Consider the following 18,565-nt stretch of genomic DNA (forward strand, 5'->3'; position numbering starts at 1 on the left):
GGCTGGGGGTGTGGCCCAGTAGTAAAGTACATGCTTACCCTGAATGAGGCTTTGGGTTTTACAAAAAATTAGAGCAATCTCTTAACCACATTAAAAAGTTAACAAGCTAAAGGGCATAACTTTTCATTTTCTTTCCTTATATTTAACTTAAATGAACAAATGACAGAATACCATGACAGTTTCTCACTCTGCTCTTCCTAAATGTGGCATTAATACAAATACATAACCATTTCTTTTACCAATAAACCAAATATAATGCCACTAAGTTCACTTTGAAACCAATCTAAACAAATTCTTACATAAACTCAGACAATCTCATTTAAAAAGACAGACTTTTAATGCAATGAAGGGTCACAGATTAGTGTTACATTTAAAAAAGAATACTTACTGCCTTCCCATGTACACTGCAACAGATTAAGAGCACCTTCTATTCGTTTCCAGTGCTGAAGATGAAAGAAAGCATAGGCAACTGCTTCACTGTCACCCCGCTTCAGAATATGTTCTGGTGGTAAAATCAAACTTTTCATTTCTAGTAAATACTGCAAGAATAACATATACATACATACAACAGAAAAAAATTAAATTCTGCTTAGTTCAAACATCTATAAAAATATATTCAAAGTCCTATAAAGTCAAATTGATTTTTCAAAAATCATATACATTAAAATAGTTCAAATGACATGGAGGATCTTTTGAAAATTTGTGTATAAAATGCTTACAGATGCAAACTATAGTTTTTATAGCAAATTCTAAAAATCAGAATATTCCTATAGGTAAAAATATGGTATCAAATGGCCTCTGTGACCTTATTAAATACAAAATGGAAACTCAAGCTGAGGAAATAATTTGAGAGCAAACATTTATTTCCAAAAAAGAATTACATTAAAATTATAATACAATTTTGGAATAACTTTGTGGCAACATTCAATTCTTTGTTCTTTTACTTCCATTTCATAGGCAAAAAAACTTAATTGTGGAAAAATTCAAGTAAACTCATACTTACTAAGTGCAAAGCATTATGCTTGTTAGAAAATATCACCACCACCACCAAACCATTCTCCCTGTTCTCTGAGCTTCACAATGCAACGGGGAGAGAGTTCTTAGGTAAATAAATATAGCCAGGCTATGGTGAGCACCTTTTAGGGCCACAGAACACATGCACAGATATACGAGTAGGGAATATTTTTGTTTTAAAAAATATCTTTTTTTTTTTTTTTTTGGTGCTGGGGATTGAACCCAGGTCCTTGCACTTGTGGGGCAGGTGGCAGAACCACTGAGCTAAATCCCTGGATAAAAAATATCTTTATTGAGATAGAATTGACATACCTTAGAATTCATTTATTTAAAGTGTACAATTTAATGACTTTTACTATATTCACAGGTATGTGCAACCATTATCACAGTCAATTTCATCACTACAGAAGGGAACCCAGTACCCTTTAGTCATCACTCTCTACTCCCTCATTCCCCAAACCCTTAATCAAGCACTAACCTATTTTCTATCTCTATAAAGTTGCCTATAGTGAATATTTTATACAAATGGAATCATACTATATGTGATCTTTTGTGATTAGTGTCTTTCATTTAACATATTCTCAAGGTTCATCCAGGTAGTAGCACATATCAGTACCTCATTTCATTTTGTGGTTCAGTAACAACTCATTGTACGGATACATGGATATATCAAAATTTGGTTCTCCACTCATTGGTTAACAGACATTTGGTTGTTTTTACCTTTTGGCTGTTATGAATGATACTGTTATAATCATTTGTGAATAACTTCTGGTGTGAATATATGTTTTCATTTCTCTTAGATACAAACATTGGAGTAGGACTTCTGTGTCACATGGTAACTATGTTTAGAATGTATCATGATTTAGAGGCTAGAAATAAACCACTTGATGGGATTTGAGCTGATATTTAAAGATGGGTAGTTATGTGGATGAGCAGCCTGTGGGTGGGAGAGGGAGAAGAACAGGAGAGCATGTTCAAAGCACAGGCCCATCTGGAACACAGGCAATGAACCAGAAAGGCACAGCCGCGGTTAAGGGATTGGAAAGTGTACCTGTTACAGTCTATCAATTCTTCTTCACATATGAAACGAGATTTATCACTGACTCTTGAAGAAAATACTCATTCTAATATAGTCCATACAAAACAGTATAATCATAACTATAATACCAATCAAAGGATAGTAATTACATAAAGAAAGATACAAAATTAACCATGTTTATATCATCTTTCTACTAAGTGGTCAACTGAAAACAAAACCTTCAAAAAATATTTAGTTAGCTAAATCCTTCCTCCAAAGACTAAGGCAAGAATGGATTTTCCTTCTAGAGCAGGTCTGAAACAACCTCTTTGGTTCTAAACAATTTGATAGTATATTATGTGTCAAGCCATATTAACTTCTATTATAAAATATAAAAAGAGAAACATTCCAGAAGTGTCTCAAAAGACAGATTCTTACATATCAAATTCCAGTAGCCCAGGTTATTATATAAACTGAGAACACCAATAAAAGGCTAAATTTATGAAATACTTTGTAAGACTGCTACAAGCAATAAGACTCTGGGGGGAATCTTAAAAAAAGAAAGTCTGTAGTGGTTTTGAAATTTAAGCCTTAGGTTATTAACTAATATTTATGTACTCATCATATTAATTCATCTAAACAATTTTTTCTTCTTTATTTATGAAATGTGCCTCTCCAACCATTACTGAGCTTAATGCCTATCTTTAATTACTCTTACTCTTGATGTCTCTGGCTCTGTTCTCAAAGTGTAAGAATGCAGTCTGCTCATCGATTTATTTTAGCAGATGTCACAAACTATGAGATTATTTACTAATCCACTTTGGGGACTTAACAGTTCCCATTCAGTTTCTTAAAGGAATGCAGCAGAGGTTGTGTCCTGGTCAAGCAAAGCCCATTTGCTGCCTGGTTGGGTTCTCTTCCCTTAGTGCCTTGGGCCTATATTCAGGAGGGTAATATTCTTTCTAATCCTCTCTAATCCTTGCCCATTTTTTGAAACACAGTAAAAGATCACTCACACCAGGCGGCTGTGGGAAAATGGACTCAAATAGCTGACCTCTGACATGACTCCTTATGCCCTCTGCAAGTGCACTAAGAGCTTCTTCACTAGGTAGCAAAGAAAATGTGGCAGTCACAGTGGAATCACCATCATAAAAAGAGTATCTTATTTTCAGAAGAAAACTTTATTTTTACACCAAATCCTTCCTACTAAATTCTGCTTTTATTTTACAGATACAAGGGGAGAAAAATCCAAAATGATTTTCAATGAGTTTTAGAATCCAGGAGGTTTAAATGAAACCCCAAAATGGTAATTATTTAGTATACCAGCAACCACTTAGCAAATGTAGGCAAAGATATTCAGATAATAATTATTCAGTAAAACTTAGAAAATATCAATGAAAATATTTTTTGAACAGCAACTATATATTTATATTTTCACTGTTTTAAAATCTAAATATCAATACAAGAGGTAAATAAACATGTGACAGACACTCGGACATTATAATTCAGGATTTTATATTTTAAAATATTTTGCTAGGTAATTATTTTTTAAAAACCTTCCCTCCACTACCTGAGATTTATTATCATGTCCTTCCTATCAGCAGATGTCCTTTTCAATTTGAATTTACAGCAAAGCGTTTTTTTCAGTTTCTAATTTGATACTGAAATAAAACTTGGCTCCTAAAATATAAAAGAAAAATTTTAGTTTAAGAAAAATATATTCCATGAGCTGGGGTAATGGGCAGAGATAAGCATGTACTCCACATGTACAAGGCCGTGGGTTTGATACCTAGCACCTGCACACACACACACACACACACACACGTATTTAGAGTAAGATACAGAATTATTACTTTTTTTTCTCTTCACAAACTGCTAACTGCTATCCAGGGCTTTCTGCTACCCAGTATAGGCCACTGGTTACTGCACAATAGAAACCATACCCTTCATATTCAACTCTAGTACCTAACATATAATTCAACCCAAAGCAGGCACTAACATACTTCAGAACTGATTTGATCTGATATACATGACTATCATGTCTTTGAGCTCATATTTCAGTTTTTACTTAAAGATATTTTCTAACTCTGGGCAAACTAAAACTAAACAAAAACAAAACCACCTAACTATCCAGACTTTACAGTTTTTTAAATAGTGCTAAGAATTGAAGACTTTACCTTTCTAAGAATATGAAAGGTTAAAAACTGAATGCTGCTTTATTTTGTTTTGGTCTTTTATTTCTTCTGAGAAAAGCAAACAGTGTACAAAACTGCAAATATAACAAATCTAATTTATGTTTATCTAGATTTCTTTTTTATAAATAATACACACTTTTTTGGGGGTGTGCTGGGGATCAAACCCAGGGCTTTGCACATGTTAGGCAAGTACTCCACCACTGAGCTAAACCTCCACCCCCTATGAATAACATATTAATTACATTTTTCTGAAAAAAGTGGATAAAACTGTTATGCAACTTACTCTTTACTTCACATATCTTGTATAACTCTTTCAGTTTCTATATAGATCAAACATTTAAAATTATATAGTAATCCATTAAAAGCTGAGGTACTCCATAAGGAAGAATAAGATCATGCTGAAATTGCACTACCATCCTTTTAAAAGGTAAAAAATAACATAACCAAAATTTGTGAAAAATGGCTTAAAAATTTCAAGAAATCATGGGTATAAAATTTTACTCCTGTGAATATAGACAGACTTTGAAAGCAACATAGTTTAATTTTTTTTCATGAAGTTTATATTTTTTTCTTTTCTTTTTTTTGGTACTGGAGATCGAACTCAGGACCTTGGGCTTGCGAGGCAGGCGGGAGAACCACTGAGCTAAATCCCCAACCCTTCATTAAGGTTATCAGTACATTTTAGGTATACAATATGCTGACATTCATCATTGGGAATTTGTACCTTTACATGATATATCTTGATTCTTGTTTTTTTCCCTATTCCCCTGCCCTCCCTTACACCCCTCCACCCCTCCCTATTTACAAAGACTTTGTTTTCATTTTTTTCTTTTCTTATATTTTTTTCCTTTCCCTTTCCCCTATTCCTCTCACTTTCTCCTCCCCTTTAGACCATTTCTTCCTGTTAGCAACATAGTTTTAAACTACAGACATATCTATTTATCAGTGTTTGTTACATGCTAGGTAAAGTATTGCACATTAAGTGACGAATAAGACAAGTACTCTCCTCTTGTTTGTGTGGAGTAGGGAGAAACATAAAAAACAAGACCCAAATCCAACAAACGAAAAAGGTATAACTGAAGTACTAAAGGAATAGAGAAGAGAAAACTATCATCTCTACTCAGGAAAGCTGGGAAAGACTCCTTTTAAAAGGAGACAACAATATAATGACATTCATCATTGGAAATTTGCACCTTTACATAATCTCTCTTGGTTCTTATTTTTCACCCTTGCCCAGCCCTCCCTTCAACCCCTCCATTCCTCTCTATTTACAAAGATTTTGTTCCTATCTTTCCATTTTCTCATATTAATCCCGTTCCCTTCTATCCTTTCCACTAGCCCTCCCACTTCCTTCCCCCTTTGCCCCTTTTCTTCCTATTTCACATTACCTATTATACATGATTAGAATGAATAATCGATAACGCAAAATAGGAAGAAAGGGTCCAAAGGGGTAGGGGTAGTGGGAGGGTCAGGGGAAAGGAAAGAAGGGAAAGGAAAAATGATGAGAAATGGAAAAAATGGAAATAAAGTCTTTGTAAATAGGGAAGGGTGGAGGGGTGAAGGGAGGGCTAGGAATGGGGAAAAAATAAGAACCAAGATGCATTATGTAAAGGTACAATTCCCAATGAGAAATGTAATTGTGTTGTATACCTAAAATGTACCAATAAAAGAATTTAACAAAAAAAAAAAAGGAGACAACAGATGAGTAGAGGCTTTGAGAATGAGTAGGAATCTGCCAGGTGGGGAAAAGACAGAGCAGTTATATAATGGAGTGAGGTATGATGAGACATGACAGTCACGACAGCACTGACACTGGAGATAAGGAGCAAGGAGTAACGCTGGAGACAGATACTGAGACCAGACTGTGAAAGGATACTATGTGTAACACTGGGGGTTGGTCTTTATCCTATAGGTAAGAGGAAATAAGTAGAAGTCTTTAATCAACGAAGGTAAGATTTGCTAGTTACATAGACAACTCTGGCAACAGCCAGAGTGAAGAGGGGCCAATGGCAGAAAGACCAGTGAGGAATCTGTTTTAATAGGTAACACAAGCCCAGTGTGGTGGCATACACCTGTAATCCCAGCACTCGGAAGGCTGAGGCAGGAGGATCGCCAGTGAGTTTAAGGCCAGCCCGAACTACACAGTGAGACCCTATCTCAAAAAATAAATAAATAATAACACAAAGCTGGTAAAGTATTTGGGATCATTTCTATGGCTATATGTTTAGAAATGCATAGAAAATATCTGGCAAGGTATACAACAAACAGAAATAGTGGTTACTTAAGGGGGGGAATTTTTACCTTATAAACTTCTGAAGTGTCTGTATTTTTTAAAAAGCACCCATTACTTTAATAATAATAATAATTTAAGGGGCTGGGGATTTAGCTAAGTGGTTCCACTGCCTGCCTTGCAAGCTCAAGGACCCAAGTTCGATCCCTGGTACCAAAAAAAAAAAATAATAATAATAATAATAATAATAATAATTTAAAAAAATATAGATAGTGAAGGTGCACAATGGTCAGAAGAATAGGCGTGAATAGATATGAAAACATTTTAAAGGTCATGAGGTGGCAATTTTGAAAGGAGAGAGGTAAAGGTTAATGAAAAAAGGGGATAATGAAGCTCTAACTCAAAATATATAAATAATAAAGAGGAAGTTTAATGAAAATAGTAAAATTTTAAAATTTTGTTTGAGACACATTAAAATGTCTAAAGACTCATTGTGGATAAGGATTTCCTCAACTAGAAGAAACACAAATCTGTAGCTGAAAAAGAAACCCACAGATAAAAGATGCAGATTTGGAAATTACCAGCAAATAAAACAGTTGAAGACATAAACAAGAGCCAGTATCTAACATGTTCTCCAAGATACTCCATATTATTTCTGAATCACTCTATTGTTATATCTGCAATAAATCAGAAATTGCTTAGGTAACTAGTGTTCAATGTACTATATTCAACTACCTACTTCAGTCCCTTGCTTTTTACTGCAAATACGAAAATAAAAGCTACTTAGGAAGCTATAATTAAAGAAAAGACACAATAATGTATAGTCAGAAGGTCTCTCTCTCTCTATTTTTTGTAGTGTCAGGGATTGAACCCAGGGCCTCGTGCACGGATGGTTTCTTTCATGATTAAAACCATACCTATGCTTACATTCAAATTCACTTTAATTTTGAACTGCTTTGATCTTTATAATTTTCTTTTAGATTACTTTTTGTAAATTTACAACAGCTTTTAACCAAAAGTAATATAATTCTGACTTGAAGTAATGATAATGCTTTATAATCTTCCTCTTAAAAGCAGAGGTTAAAGAAAAATCTCTCTGAAGACATCTGAAATTAAGGTACTTTGCTCTTGATCAGTCATGCACACAAAGAGCCAATTTATCTCTACAATTAGTGTTCTCAGTGCACATTCTATGAGATTGGACAAGCAGGCTGAATGAAAGGGACCATGTGGATGTGTATTAGGGGAGACTAAGACAGTTCCCAGACAAGCAAACAAAATTGCTATGTGAATAAAATAAGAAAGGTATAATACTAATACTATCTAACAGTCTCAGGAACAAAGGAAAAGTGACTTTATATAGAAGGGAAAAGGAAGGGAGACTAAAAACATTTGCCACAGGAAAATAACTTTCTGTATCATTGTATAGACCCACAGTTAAAAAGAAGCATTTCTTAATTCCACTATTCTACTTAGGCCACAATATAACATAATAGAACGGCTAAAGTCCTATTGCACTCTATGTTTGGGTCACAGACCTCCATAACACTTCTCCTTTTTTCCCTTTACTCCTGCAATTCCACTCAGAATCTCAATTCAGTGAGAATTGCCAGATATAGGTAGTTTAGCCAATGAAATGCAATGGCTTGCTACTACAGAGGTACTATCTTCTTGAGTGGATAAAACATCCTACAGGCTTCGATTTCTGGCCAACCACAACAGGTTTTGCTATGTATTATATTGATTTATTTTAAAAATTCTCCTTGCACTTATAAAAGTTTCCAAGCATGATCTGTTTTCTCAGCAATATAATACTAAAAATAGTCTTATTTAAAATAAGAATAACTTTTAAAAGCTACAGATATTACGTTCATAAGTATGTATTCAAGTTACAGATTTACTAAGCAAGTTTTTGTTATTGTTTTGTTTTTTAATGTTCTACTTTTCTCATGCCGCAACGGTTTCTTCTACAAGGCATAAAAAAATTGTCTGCAGAGCCAGGCATGGTGGCACATGCCTATAATCTCAGCACTCAGGAAGCTGAGGTAGGAAGATCACAAGTTTGAGGCCAGCCTGGGCTAATGGTGAGTTCAAGGCTATCCTGGACTACATAGTGAGATGCTGACTCAAAAAAAAAAAGTCCTAACCATATCAATATCTTCACCTTTAATTCACCTCAACAAGGAATTCTCAAATCTTATGTATTCTAAGGCTGTAAGTATTAAAATAATGGTAATAATATTCACAAGGAAAGAGTACATACTGAAATAGCTCAAACAGGATGAGAAAATGGTGATAAAATAAAGCAATAACCATCAATGGTAATCATTACTGTTCCTGGCTATCAGATACTATGTTAAGCATTTCACAAATGTTATCTCATTTAATCAGAAGGCAAGATAAAGTACTTTTACAGTGCCTTCCATGCTGAATCAAACTACTTTTTCTTTATTAGAGTGTAATTTAAAATGCACAGATTTAAACATGCACCGCAGTGAGTTTTTTTGTTTGGGGAGGTTTTTTTGGTACCGTGAATCAGGACTCTGGGACCTTGTGTTTGCAAGGCAGGCGGCAGAACCACTGAGCTAAATCCCCAGCCCTGCAGTGAGTTTTGACAAATGTAGGCAAGTAAGGCCCAGGTCAAAACAAGAGTATTTCCATCCCCTAGAAAGTTTTCCTTTCCAGTTAACTACCCATCCTATCTTCTGAGGCAAACACTGTTTTAATTTTGATCATCAAAGACCATTTTTTGCCTTTTCTTGAACTTCACATTAATGGAAATATTCAGTATATACTCACTATACATTATATTTTTGAGTTTCATCCATGTTTTATTTGCATCTCTTTTTTTTTTTTTTCAAATGCTGAATAGTATCTCACTGATTATACTGCAGTGTGTTTATCCATTTATCTATTGATGGACATCTTGGTTATTTCAACGTTGGGGCTGTTATGAATAAAGTTACTGGCTATTGTGGCTTTCCTCACAATATCCTGCCCTGTGTCCTCCACGGTGTACTTTTTCTCTTCTTTGTGGCTCATGCTTGCTCTGCAGAGCCAGTTTCTCCTTCACACTTCACTTTTACTTTTTCAAATAAACTTTGTTACTGCTAAAAAACAGAAGAAAGTTACTATGAACACTTATGTCCAAGTGTTTTCATGGACACATCTCTGGACTTTTGCATGGCTTTTCATATCTCTTGGGTGTATAGCTTGGAGTAGGATTGCTGTGTCATGAGTTTAAGCATATGTTTAATGTTATAAAAAATTGCCAAACAGGGCCGGGGATTTAGCTCAGTGGTTTCGCCGCCTGCTGCACAAACACAAGGATCCAAGTTCGATCCCTGGTACCAAAAAAAAATTGTTAAACAGTTTTCCAAAGTGTGGTTGTACCATTTTGTAGTCTGAACAGTAACATATGAAAGTTCTTTCACATTTTTTGCAACATTTTTAAGTCTTTTAAATTTTAATCATTCTGGTAAGTGTTTAATACTTCATTGTGACTTTATATTTCAGTTACCTAATGACATTAAATTTTCTTTATGTGTTTATTGGATATTTTAATGCCTTCTTTTATAAAGAATCTGTTCAAGCCTTTTGCTCATTTCTTACATTCTCTTTACATTTATATAGTCTGGATACAAGTCTTTTGCCAGACAAACATATTACAAATATTTTTCCCTGTCAAGGATTGCCTTTTCATTTTTTAACACTGTCTAAAAGGAGCAGAATCTTAAATTGTTCACAAAGTCTAGTTTGCAATTTTTTTTGTGTATCATAGGAAAACTTTGCCTATCACAAGGTTTCAAAGATATTCTTAGATGTTTTCTTCTAGATGGTGTATAGTTTTAGCTTTTATACTTAGCCTGGTGATTCATCCCAAATTAATCTTTGTGTATGATGTAAAAAATTTTATTATGCACTCCCACTCATTTAGATATGCAGATATTCTAGCACCTTTTGAAGGTTCCTCTTCCCTCACTGAACCGCACTGGTGTAGTTAAAAATCAATTCACAGGCTGGGGATTTAGCTCAGTGGTTCTGCCACTTGCCTCGCAAGCACAAAGTCCCAAGTTCAATCCCTGGTACCAAAAAAAAATCAATTCACAGTATATATGTGGGAATGTCTCTGTATTTGTATTCTGCAATCGTATTAAAGTAATGACTTCAAATTTAAATATAAAAGTAACAAAATTTGGGAGAATTTGGCAGTAACATGCTTATAAAAAAATCTTCAATGAAATATTGCAGCAAGCTATTGCTAGATCCTAACTAAGATAATACTAATACCAAGGGATATGTAAAGTATAATAAGAACAATTATAGGCCTGGAGATATATAACTCAGTGGAAGAGCACTTGCCTAGCATGCTGAAGACCCTGTGTTCTTCAATCTCCAGCACTGAAAAAAAAAAAAGGCCTCAAAATTAATTAATCATGTGCAAAGGACTTGAAATGGACATTTCTCCAAAGAAGATATGCAAATAGCAAATCAGCACATTCAAAGTTGCTCAACTGGGCTGGGGATTTAGCTCAGTGGTTCTGCCACCTGCTCGCAAGCGCAAGGATCCGAGTTCAATCCCTGGTACCCAAAAAAAAAAAGATGCACAACATCATTGGTAATTAGAGAAATGCAAATCAAAACCATGAGACACTACTTCATACCTACTAGGATAACTGTAACTAAAAAGACAGTAAGTGTTAGCATGAATGTAGAGAAATTGGAACTATCACGCGCTGCTATTGTAGATATAAAAAGCATAGTGACTTTTAGAAAACAGTCTGGCAGTCTCTCAAAAATTAAAACAGAATTACTATATAATCTATCAACTCTATGGCTAGGTACCCAAGTGAAGTGAAAACATGCTCACACAAAGACCTTCTACATGAGCCAAGTGCAACAGTGCACACCTATTATATTAACTTTTTGGGAGGCTGAGAAAGCACAATTGGGAGTTCAAGGCCAGCCAAGGAAATTTAGCAAGACCTTGTCTCAAATGGTCACATGCCTGTAATCCAGCACTAAGGAGGCTGAGGCAGAAGAATCACAAGTTTGAGGCCAGCCTGGGCTACACAGTGAGTTCAAGGCCAACCTGAACTATATAATAAGACCTTGTCTCAACCCCCTCCCTCAAAATAAATAATAAACAAAAATTTGAAAAGAGCTAGGGGTGTAGTTCAATGGTAGAGCACTCATGGGTCCAATCCCCAGGAAGAAAAACAAAAAACACTTGTGCATGAATGTTCATAGCAGTATTACTCATACAAGTCAAAAAGTAGATCCAACACAAGGTGGGGCAGAAGTGAGGGGGCACATAAGCATGTACAAGGCACATGCACAGTGGGGGGAATCATGCATGTGGGGACTGACACAAGCACACACTAGGCATATACATAGTGTGTGTGTGATCCAAGGGACACAGAGGCATGCAGGAGGCATGTGCAGGGGTGAGGAAGAGCCCATGAGAAGGCAAGTGAGTACACACTAACCTCACACAAGGCTGGGGTGTAGGTGAGCATGTAGGTGGCACACATAGGCTGGGGGGCCACATATAAGCACACACAGGCATAGGAAAGCACTCATGAAGGGGGAAGCACATGAGGAGGCAGGGGCCAGGAAGCACATGTGAGGCGGGCACATGAGCACGTTTGAGGCAACTATTGGGTTTACATAAGCGAAGAGGCTATGTGAGTACTCAGGAGGCATGCACTGGTTGCAGGGGCATGCACACAAAAAAAGTGGAAATAACCCAAATGCCCACCAATATTGTGGCATATTCATACAATGGGAATTGTATTCAGCCACAAAAAGGAATAAAGTACTGATACATTATTCCAAGTGAAAGACAGACACAATAGGCCACATACTGTTTGAGTCCACTTATATTAAAAATCCAGACTAGGTTAAATCCATCTATAGAGAAAGTAGATTAGTGCTTGCCAGAGATGGGGTGGGAGGAATGAGAAGTGACTAATAATAGGTACAGGATTTCTTTCTGGGGTAACAAAAATGTTCTGGAATTGGATAGTGGTAATGACTTTCAACCTGGTGAATATATTAAAAACCACTGAAATATATATATATTTTTCATTTATTTATTTAATTTTTTGGTACCGGGGATCGAACTCAGGACCTTGCACTTGCGAAGCAGGCGGCGGAACCAATGAGCTAAATCCCCTGTCCTTGAATTATATATTTTAAAAGAGTGGACTGTGTAATCTATAAGTTATCTCAAAAAGAACAAAACTTTCACAGTTGGATAATAAAGAATATGAAATACTATAATGACCAAAACAGGACACTGGAACATTTAGGATCCACAAAACATTTTCTACTAAAAATTGAAAAACTGACTTCCTGTAGTAGCTAAAACATGCAGAATCTTTTTTCGGTTCAGTGACTTGAAAAAAATTTCTTGAACCAAAGCCATACCTATGTAATGAAAAACAAGTCAAAAACCATGAAAAACATGCTGTTCTAATTTTTTTACTGCAGTACTATACACTATACACTGAAATTCATTCAGTAGAAAAACCGATACAAGCAAGCAATCAATATTAATGAAGTACCTAAAGCAAACTCATAGCCTGAAGAGATTTATATGATCTTTACTGCACTTCTAATCATTTCCAGCTTTAACAAATTGCACAGCTCTAGACCTACAGCCATTTCTATTGTAGTTATGTGGAAAGTTGCCCAAAATGGTCCCGATCAAACAACTTTATCTCTTGTCATTTTACTGCTAAGATTCATACAACCATTTGACAAATTTGCATAATAAATGTGTAAGAATATATGTGCTGCCGAAGTGAGCACTAAATGTATAAGAATAAGAGGCTTAAATATAAAGAGAGAAAGGACACTGTTCATTAGATTAACTAAATTATCACAGCACACAGTTGATGTTTGAGGAAGAAATCCCCTAAAGCGCTTTACATTTGTTTGCCTCCTGCTGAGAGTCAGGAAGAGAGACCACAACAAGAGAGAGAGAAAGGCCTGTACATTCTTCATCACTTCTAAAACCCTAGCAAAAACAGCACAAATTCCAGAGCTTTCCCAGCTCCTGCAGCATTATTTAAGTAGGGTATTATTCAAATCGTTGGAGCTTAAAATTTCTCCAAAAAACTTTAATGATTATCCTTTTTAATAACACTCAGCTTTAAGTGTCTATCCACAAATAATCATCTAGGTTTATAACTCTACTTAGCTGGCTATTTTGACAGAGCTGAATTGTCAACTGCTTTGTTTAGTTGAAGGGAAAAACATGTAAATTTCTACCTATAAAAGAAAATGATTTTTTTTTAAGGAAATGATTTTAAAATGTTAAAGTATATGTACATATAAAAATCTTATATATTTTACATATGACAAAGGTTATTATTGTAAGTATACAGGCTGATTTTGAGTAAAATTACACAGTTGCACAACAATCACCACAAAAAATTCCCTCATGCTTGTTTGCAGTTAGGGTTTCTTTTACTGTGGGAGATCTACCAATTTCAGATGAAATGCTAAGAGGCTACTCACTCTTTTTGGAAGTCTCAGAATAAAAGGAGAGCAAGGCTTGTCAATAGAGACAGCCCTAGTAAAACCCCAAAGATTGAATTGGGGTCCAGAAAGGCTGCATCCTAGGGATAAAAGTGAACCAGAAGTAAACCACAACATTCCAGTTTCAAGTCATCTGGTGGTCCAGAAAAAATATGAATCTCTTAAATTTGAGGTGATTAAAATAATCCTGAATTAGGGCATGATGGCATATGCCTGTAATCTCACTACTTGGGAGGCTGAGGCAAAAGAATGGTCCCAAGCTCAAACATAGGCTACGTAGTTAGTTCAAGGTCAGCCTGCACTATACTGTATAGCAAGACCTGCCTGAAAAACAAAACAAAACCAAAAGCTGGGCATGCGGGAACATGCCTATAATCTCAGCACTTAAGGAGGCAGAGGCAGAAGGATTGCCTTGCTTTCAAGGCCTGGGCTACATAGTAAGTTCAAAACCAGCCTGAACTACAATAGCAACACCCTGTCTCAAAAATACAAACAACCCCTACCCCAAAAAAAGAAGGAATAAATAAGTTATAATGTCATTAGAAAATATTTTGAGCTAATTATATATAAAATTATATATAAAATATTGTATATAATTAAAATTATTCTTAGAGAAGGTTCTAGACTTAATTGAAAATGTTAGAATGAAGGCAGGCTGAGAATTAAGCTAACTACTATGTGAGAAGATATAGGAAATAAAAAATAACGAAATAAAGTTGAAGAAAGTCAATAAAAAGCAGAAATGAATGAACCAGAAAACAAGTATCAGAAGAATTAACAAAGCCAGAACTTGGCTCTTGGCAAAGATTAATAAAATAGGTAGGCCCTTGGGAAATCTGATCAAAAGGAAAAAAAAAGTAGCCAGCTTATAAATTTAAAGCTGGGTGTGGTAGCACATGCCTGTAATCCCAGCACTCTGCTGAGGCAGGAGGATCACAAATTCAAGGCCAGCCTGAACTATATAGTGACCATGTCTCAAAAAAAAAAAAGATATTACAACTGATCCTGCAAACATAATAAAAATATTTTCTGACTTTATGCCAACAGTTTTGGAAAGATTGAGGAAATAATTCTTAGAAACATACAACTTACAAAAACCAATATAAGAACAAAAAATTTTAAGTTACGAGACAATTTTTTAAAAATTATATTAATAATTTAATTACTAACCTGAATTAAAATTCATAACTCAAAGCTTCCTACAAAGAAATCTCCAGGATCAGATGGCTTTGCCACAAAATTTTACTAATCATGGGGCCGGGGATTTAGCTCAGTGGTTCCAGCGCCTGCCTCACAAGTGCAAGGATCCAAGTTTGATCCCCAGTACCCCAAAAAAAAAAAAAAAAAAAATTTTACTAATCATTTAAGACAGAAATAGTTCTAATTTTATACAAAGAATTTTTCTTTCGGTCCTGGGGAACTGAACACAGGCAAGTGCTCTGCCACTGAGCTACATCCCCAGCGCTATACAAGTTATTCTAGGGACTGAAGAGAGACAGAGAAATAGACAGACAGCAGCCTTTAACACGTTTTTAAAAGTAGTAATAAGGGAAAAGTAGACACCAAAAATATAAAGAAAAGGAAGGAACACACATAATTAATGTCAGAATAGTAGTTACCTTTAGGTAGGAAGGAGGCAGTTGTAATTGGAAAAGGGTCTGGACTTCTGGGCACTGATAGTGTTGTTTTCTTACCTCAGTGGTTGTTTCCCAGCATTGCTTTTTTTTTTCTTTTGATACTGGGGATTGAATTTAGGTCCTTTGCAATGAACTATATCCCCAGTCCTTCTCTATTTTTGGAGACAAGGTCTCACCAAATTGCTGTGTTGCCTGGGCTGGGCTCAAACTTGGGATTCTCCTGCCTCAGTCACCCAAAGTATAGAGATTATACCATCAAACATTTGCTTTACAATTAATCATTGAAATTCAAGTTTCTGTTTTGTATACTTTGCTGCATATGTATTATAATTCATAATAAAAATTTAAATTTATAAAACCACTTTTTTTTTTTGGTACCGGGGATTGAACTTGGGTCCTTGCGCTTGCGCAGCAGGCGGCAAAACCACTGAGCTAAATCCTGGGCCTGATAAAACCAGTTTCACTTACAAGAATAATATAATACTTGTTGCTATAATACTAGCTTCGTGTTTTGTTTTGTTTCTTGCTTTTTGGTAGCAATGCAGATCAAACCCCTCAAACGTGCGCTAGGCTAGTGCTCCACCACTTGAAGATAATCTTTCAGAGAATAATCTCTTTTTTTTTTTTTTTGGTACTGGGGATCAAACTCGGGACCTTGCGCTTGCAAGGCAGGCAGCGGAACCACAAAGCTAAATCCCTGGCCCCAGAGAATCATCTCTTTACTCTCTATTACCTTCTAAGTTCTATTAACACATACTATACTAGCATTAGGGTATATTTTGTAGTAAGGGGATCAATTTTTTTTTTCAGTATCAGGGATCAAACACAGGCCTTGCACATGATAGCCAAATGCTCTACTACTGAGCTACAACCCCAGTCATCTATTCTGGAATATTATATACTCCTAACATAGAGGCACTATTTGTAAAACACAGACTTTAATCTTGGGTTTTGGGTGCTTCGGTATTTGAGTAATAACACACAAAGATTAACTGATAATTTGTGGTATACAACAGATAAGCAAATGAAGCAGGTAGTTTCAATTTTCCTGGGAACTTCTACATCTGTTTCCTGTCATGGATTGTTTTAATCTAATTATCTTCAGTTTTGTCTACACAGCCCTAGTTCAAAACCCAAGAATCTGTGTAGAAAAAAACTTTTACAGTAGCAGGAAATTGTTTAGTGATCTGAAATAAATGATTTTTTTATCAAGACCAAACCATTTTTGACTGTTTCTTCACTATAACTATAATAAAAGAGCAGCTAAGTGAGACAGTGTGTAACTCAGTAGCACAACACTTGCCTAGCATGCACAAGGTTCTTGGTTCAATCCCCACCCAGCACAATACAAAACAAAACAAAACAAAAAAGATAAGTGCTAAATAAACATAGTTCAAAATTCTTTAACAGCAATTACAAAGTCTATGGTAAACTTTATTGCTCTTATGCACTTTTCTAAATGCCTTTTAACATCTCTTTTAAGGTGAATAGTAAGCATCAAAATATAGCAGACTAAAACAGTTCTACCCCATTTATTGCAATCCAACCTCTGGTCTACATACTGTTATCAGTTTGATAAATTTAAAATAAAAGTAATATTTTCATCATAAAATTTCTCACTTTCGGAACATGAGGATTAAATTCCACAGCTCTATGGATTGCTTCCACAGCACTAATTTCTGCTGTGCTCAACCCTCTTCTGGAGGCTGTTTCTGGAGAGAATCTGTAAGAAAACCACAAAATGAAGAAATGAATATATCAATGAAGGAAAAAATTATGGATTTAGATCATAATGTAGCCCCCTGAATCAAAGAGGTTTCTTGGAATGACCAAAGACAAAACCAGCTAACTACTAAAAATGGAAGTAAAACCTTCTGGTTCAATATATAAAACAATGTAGCACAAAAAATAAAAATCTTCAAATTTAGGTAAAGAAAGCCTTTGTGGGGAAAGTGATACAGTAAGAAATACTATAAAATAGAAGTAGAGTATTTTTTATCGAATTTTTATCCCAAAAGAAACAGTTCGGATCTTTCATTCTTATCAAGCCTTAGTAATCTAAAATGAAAGAAAATAGTCACCACTTGTTTGGTTTGTCAATATCTGGCAGGTTTTGTTTGTTTTTGAGGCAGGGTATTGCCAAGGCACCCATTCAGTTTCTGAATATCTTATCGACAAAATAAAGATAATACCTTAAGGGGAGTCAAAACTACAAGAAAAGCAGAATAACTCAATTACTGAATAATCTAAGAACAGACAACATGAAACCTATTTCCCTTCTACACACCTTATCATCATACCAACTATTACATTTGCACTTTCTTTCTAGACACTGCTTTAGGCACTTAACACACATGATCCTCACACAACCACTCTACATTATGAGAAAGAAATGCCAAATAATTAACTTGGCCAAACTTCTATGGCTAGTATGTGGTAGAGTTTGAATTTAAGCCTCAGATTTCTTAATTCTAAAAACTTTTCATTCCACTACACACAATGAATAGCCTCAAAGCCACCGAAGATTAAGAGTTAATCAGAAGAAGAGAGGAAAAAGAGCACTGTTTAAAGTCAGTAGAAGAAAACCAATATTGAATCTAGCAATCTTTCCAAATTATTGTAGTTTTCATAACTACTTACTTATCTGAAACAGTCCTCGTTTTCAACAGTGCTGCTGTGTAACAGATTGCTGCTGACTTTGGAAGGCTTATATCTGTAATAATAATTTTTAATTATTTGCAAAAATGTCTTAAAGATAATTTTTCATAAGAATAACTCCTAGTGGAAATTAATAGACGCAATATAGTAGCAAAAGCACCTGGAAACATTGTTCAAAGACCTGAGTTTCAATCTTGATTCTACTACATAGTAGTTATGTATCCCCGAGCTAGTAGCAACTTTTTTGATCTCAGTTTTCTCTTCT

At 35.3% G+C, this 18,565-nt stretch overlaps 1 protein-coding gene across 14 annotated transcripts in view; it reads right to left on the bottom strand.

Moving 5' to 3' along the window:
* St7l (suppression of tumorigenicity 7 like) overlaps positions 1-18,565 on the bottom strand; it is a 102,391-nt gene that overhangs the window by 40,036 nt on the left and 43,790 nt on the right. For all 14 annotated transcript variants that reach the window (XM_013075504.3, XM_013075503.3, XM_013075502.3 and 11 more), the window contains 3 exons: positions 18,283-18,355; positions 17,263-17,365; positions 389-539 (listed from right to left, as the gene is read on the bottom strand). In XM_013075504.3, coding sequence (XP_012930958.1) covers positions 389-539; positions 17,263-17,365; positions 18,283-18,355 — 327 coding nt within the window. The remainder of the gene's footprint in view (positions 1-388; positions 540-17,262; positions 17,366-18,282; positions 18,356-18,565) is intronic.

Source organism: Heterocephalus glaber, unplaced genomic scaffold, assembly GCF_053883595.1.
Source record: "Heterocephalus glaber isolate CG9 unplaced genomic scaffold, H.glaber_assembly_v1.0 deba00001442, whole genome shotgun sequence".
In the NCBI taxonomy this organism is placed as follows: domain Eukaryota; kingdom Metazoa; phylum Chordata; class Mammalia; order Rodentia; family Bathyergidae; genus Heterocephalus; species Heterocephalus glaber.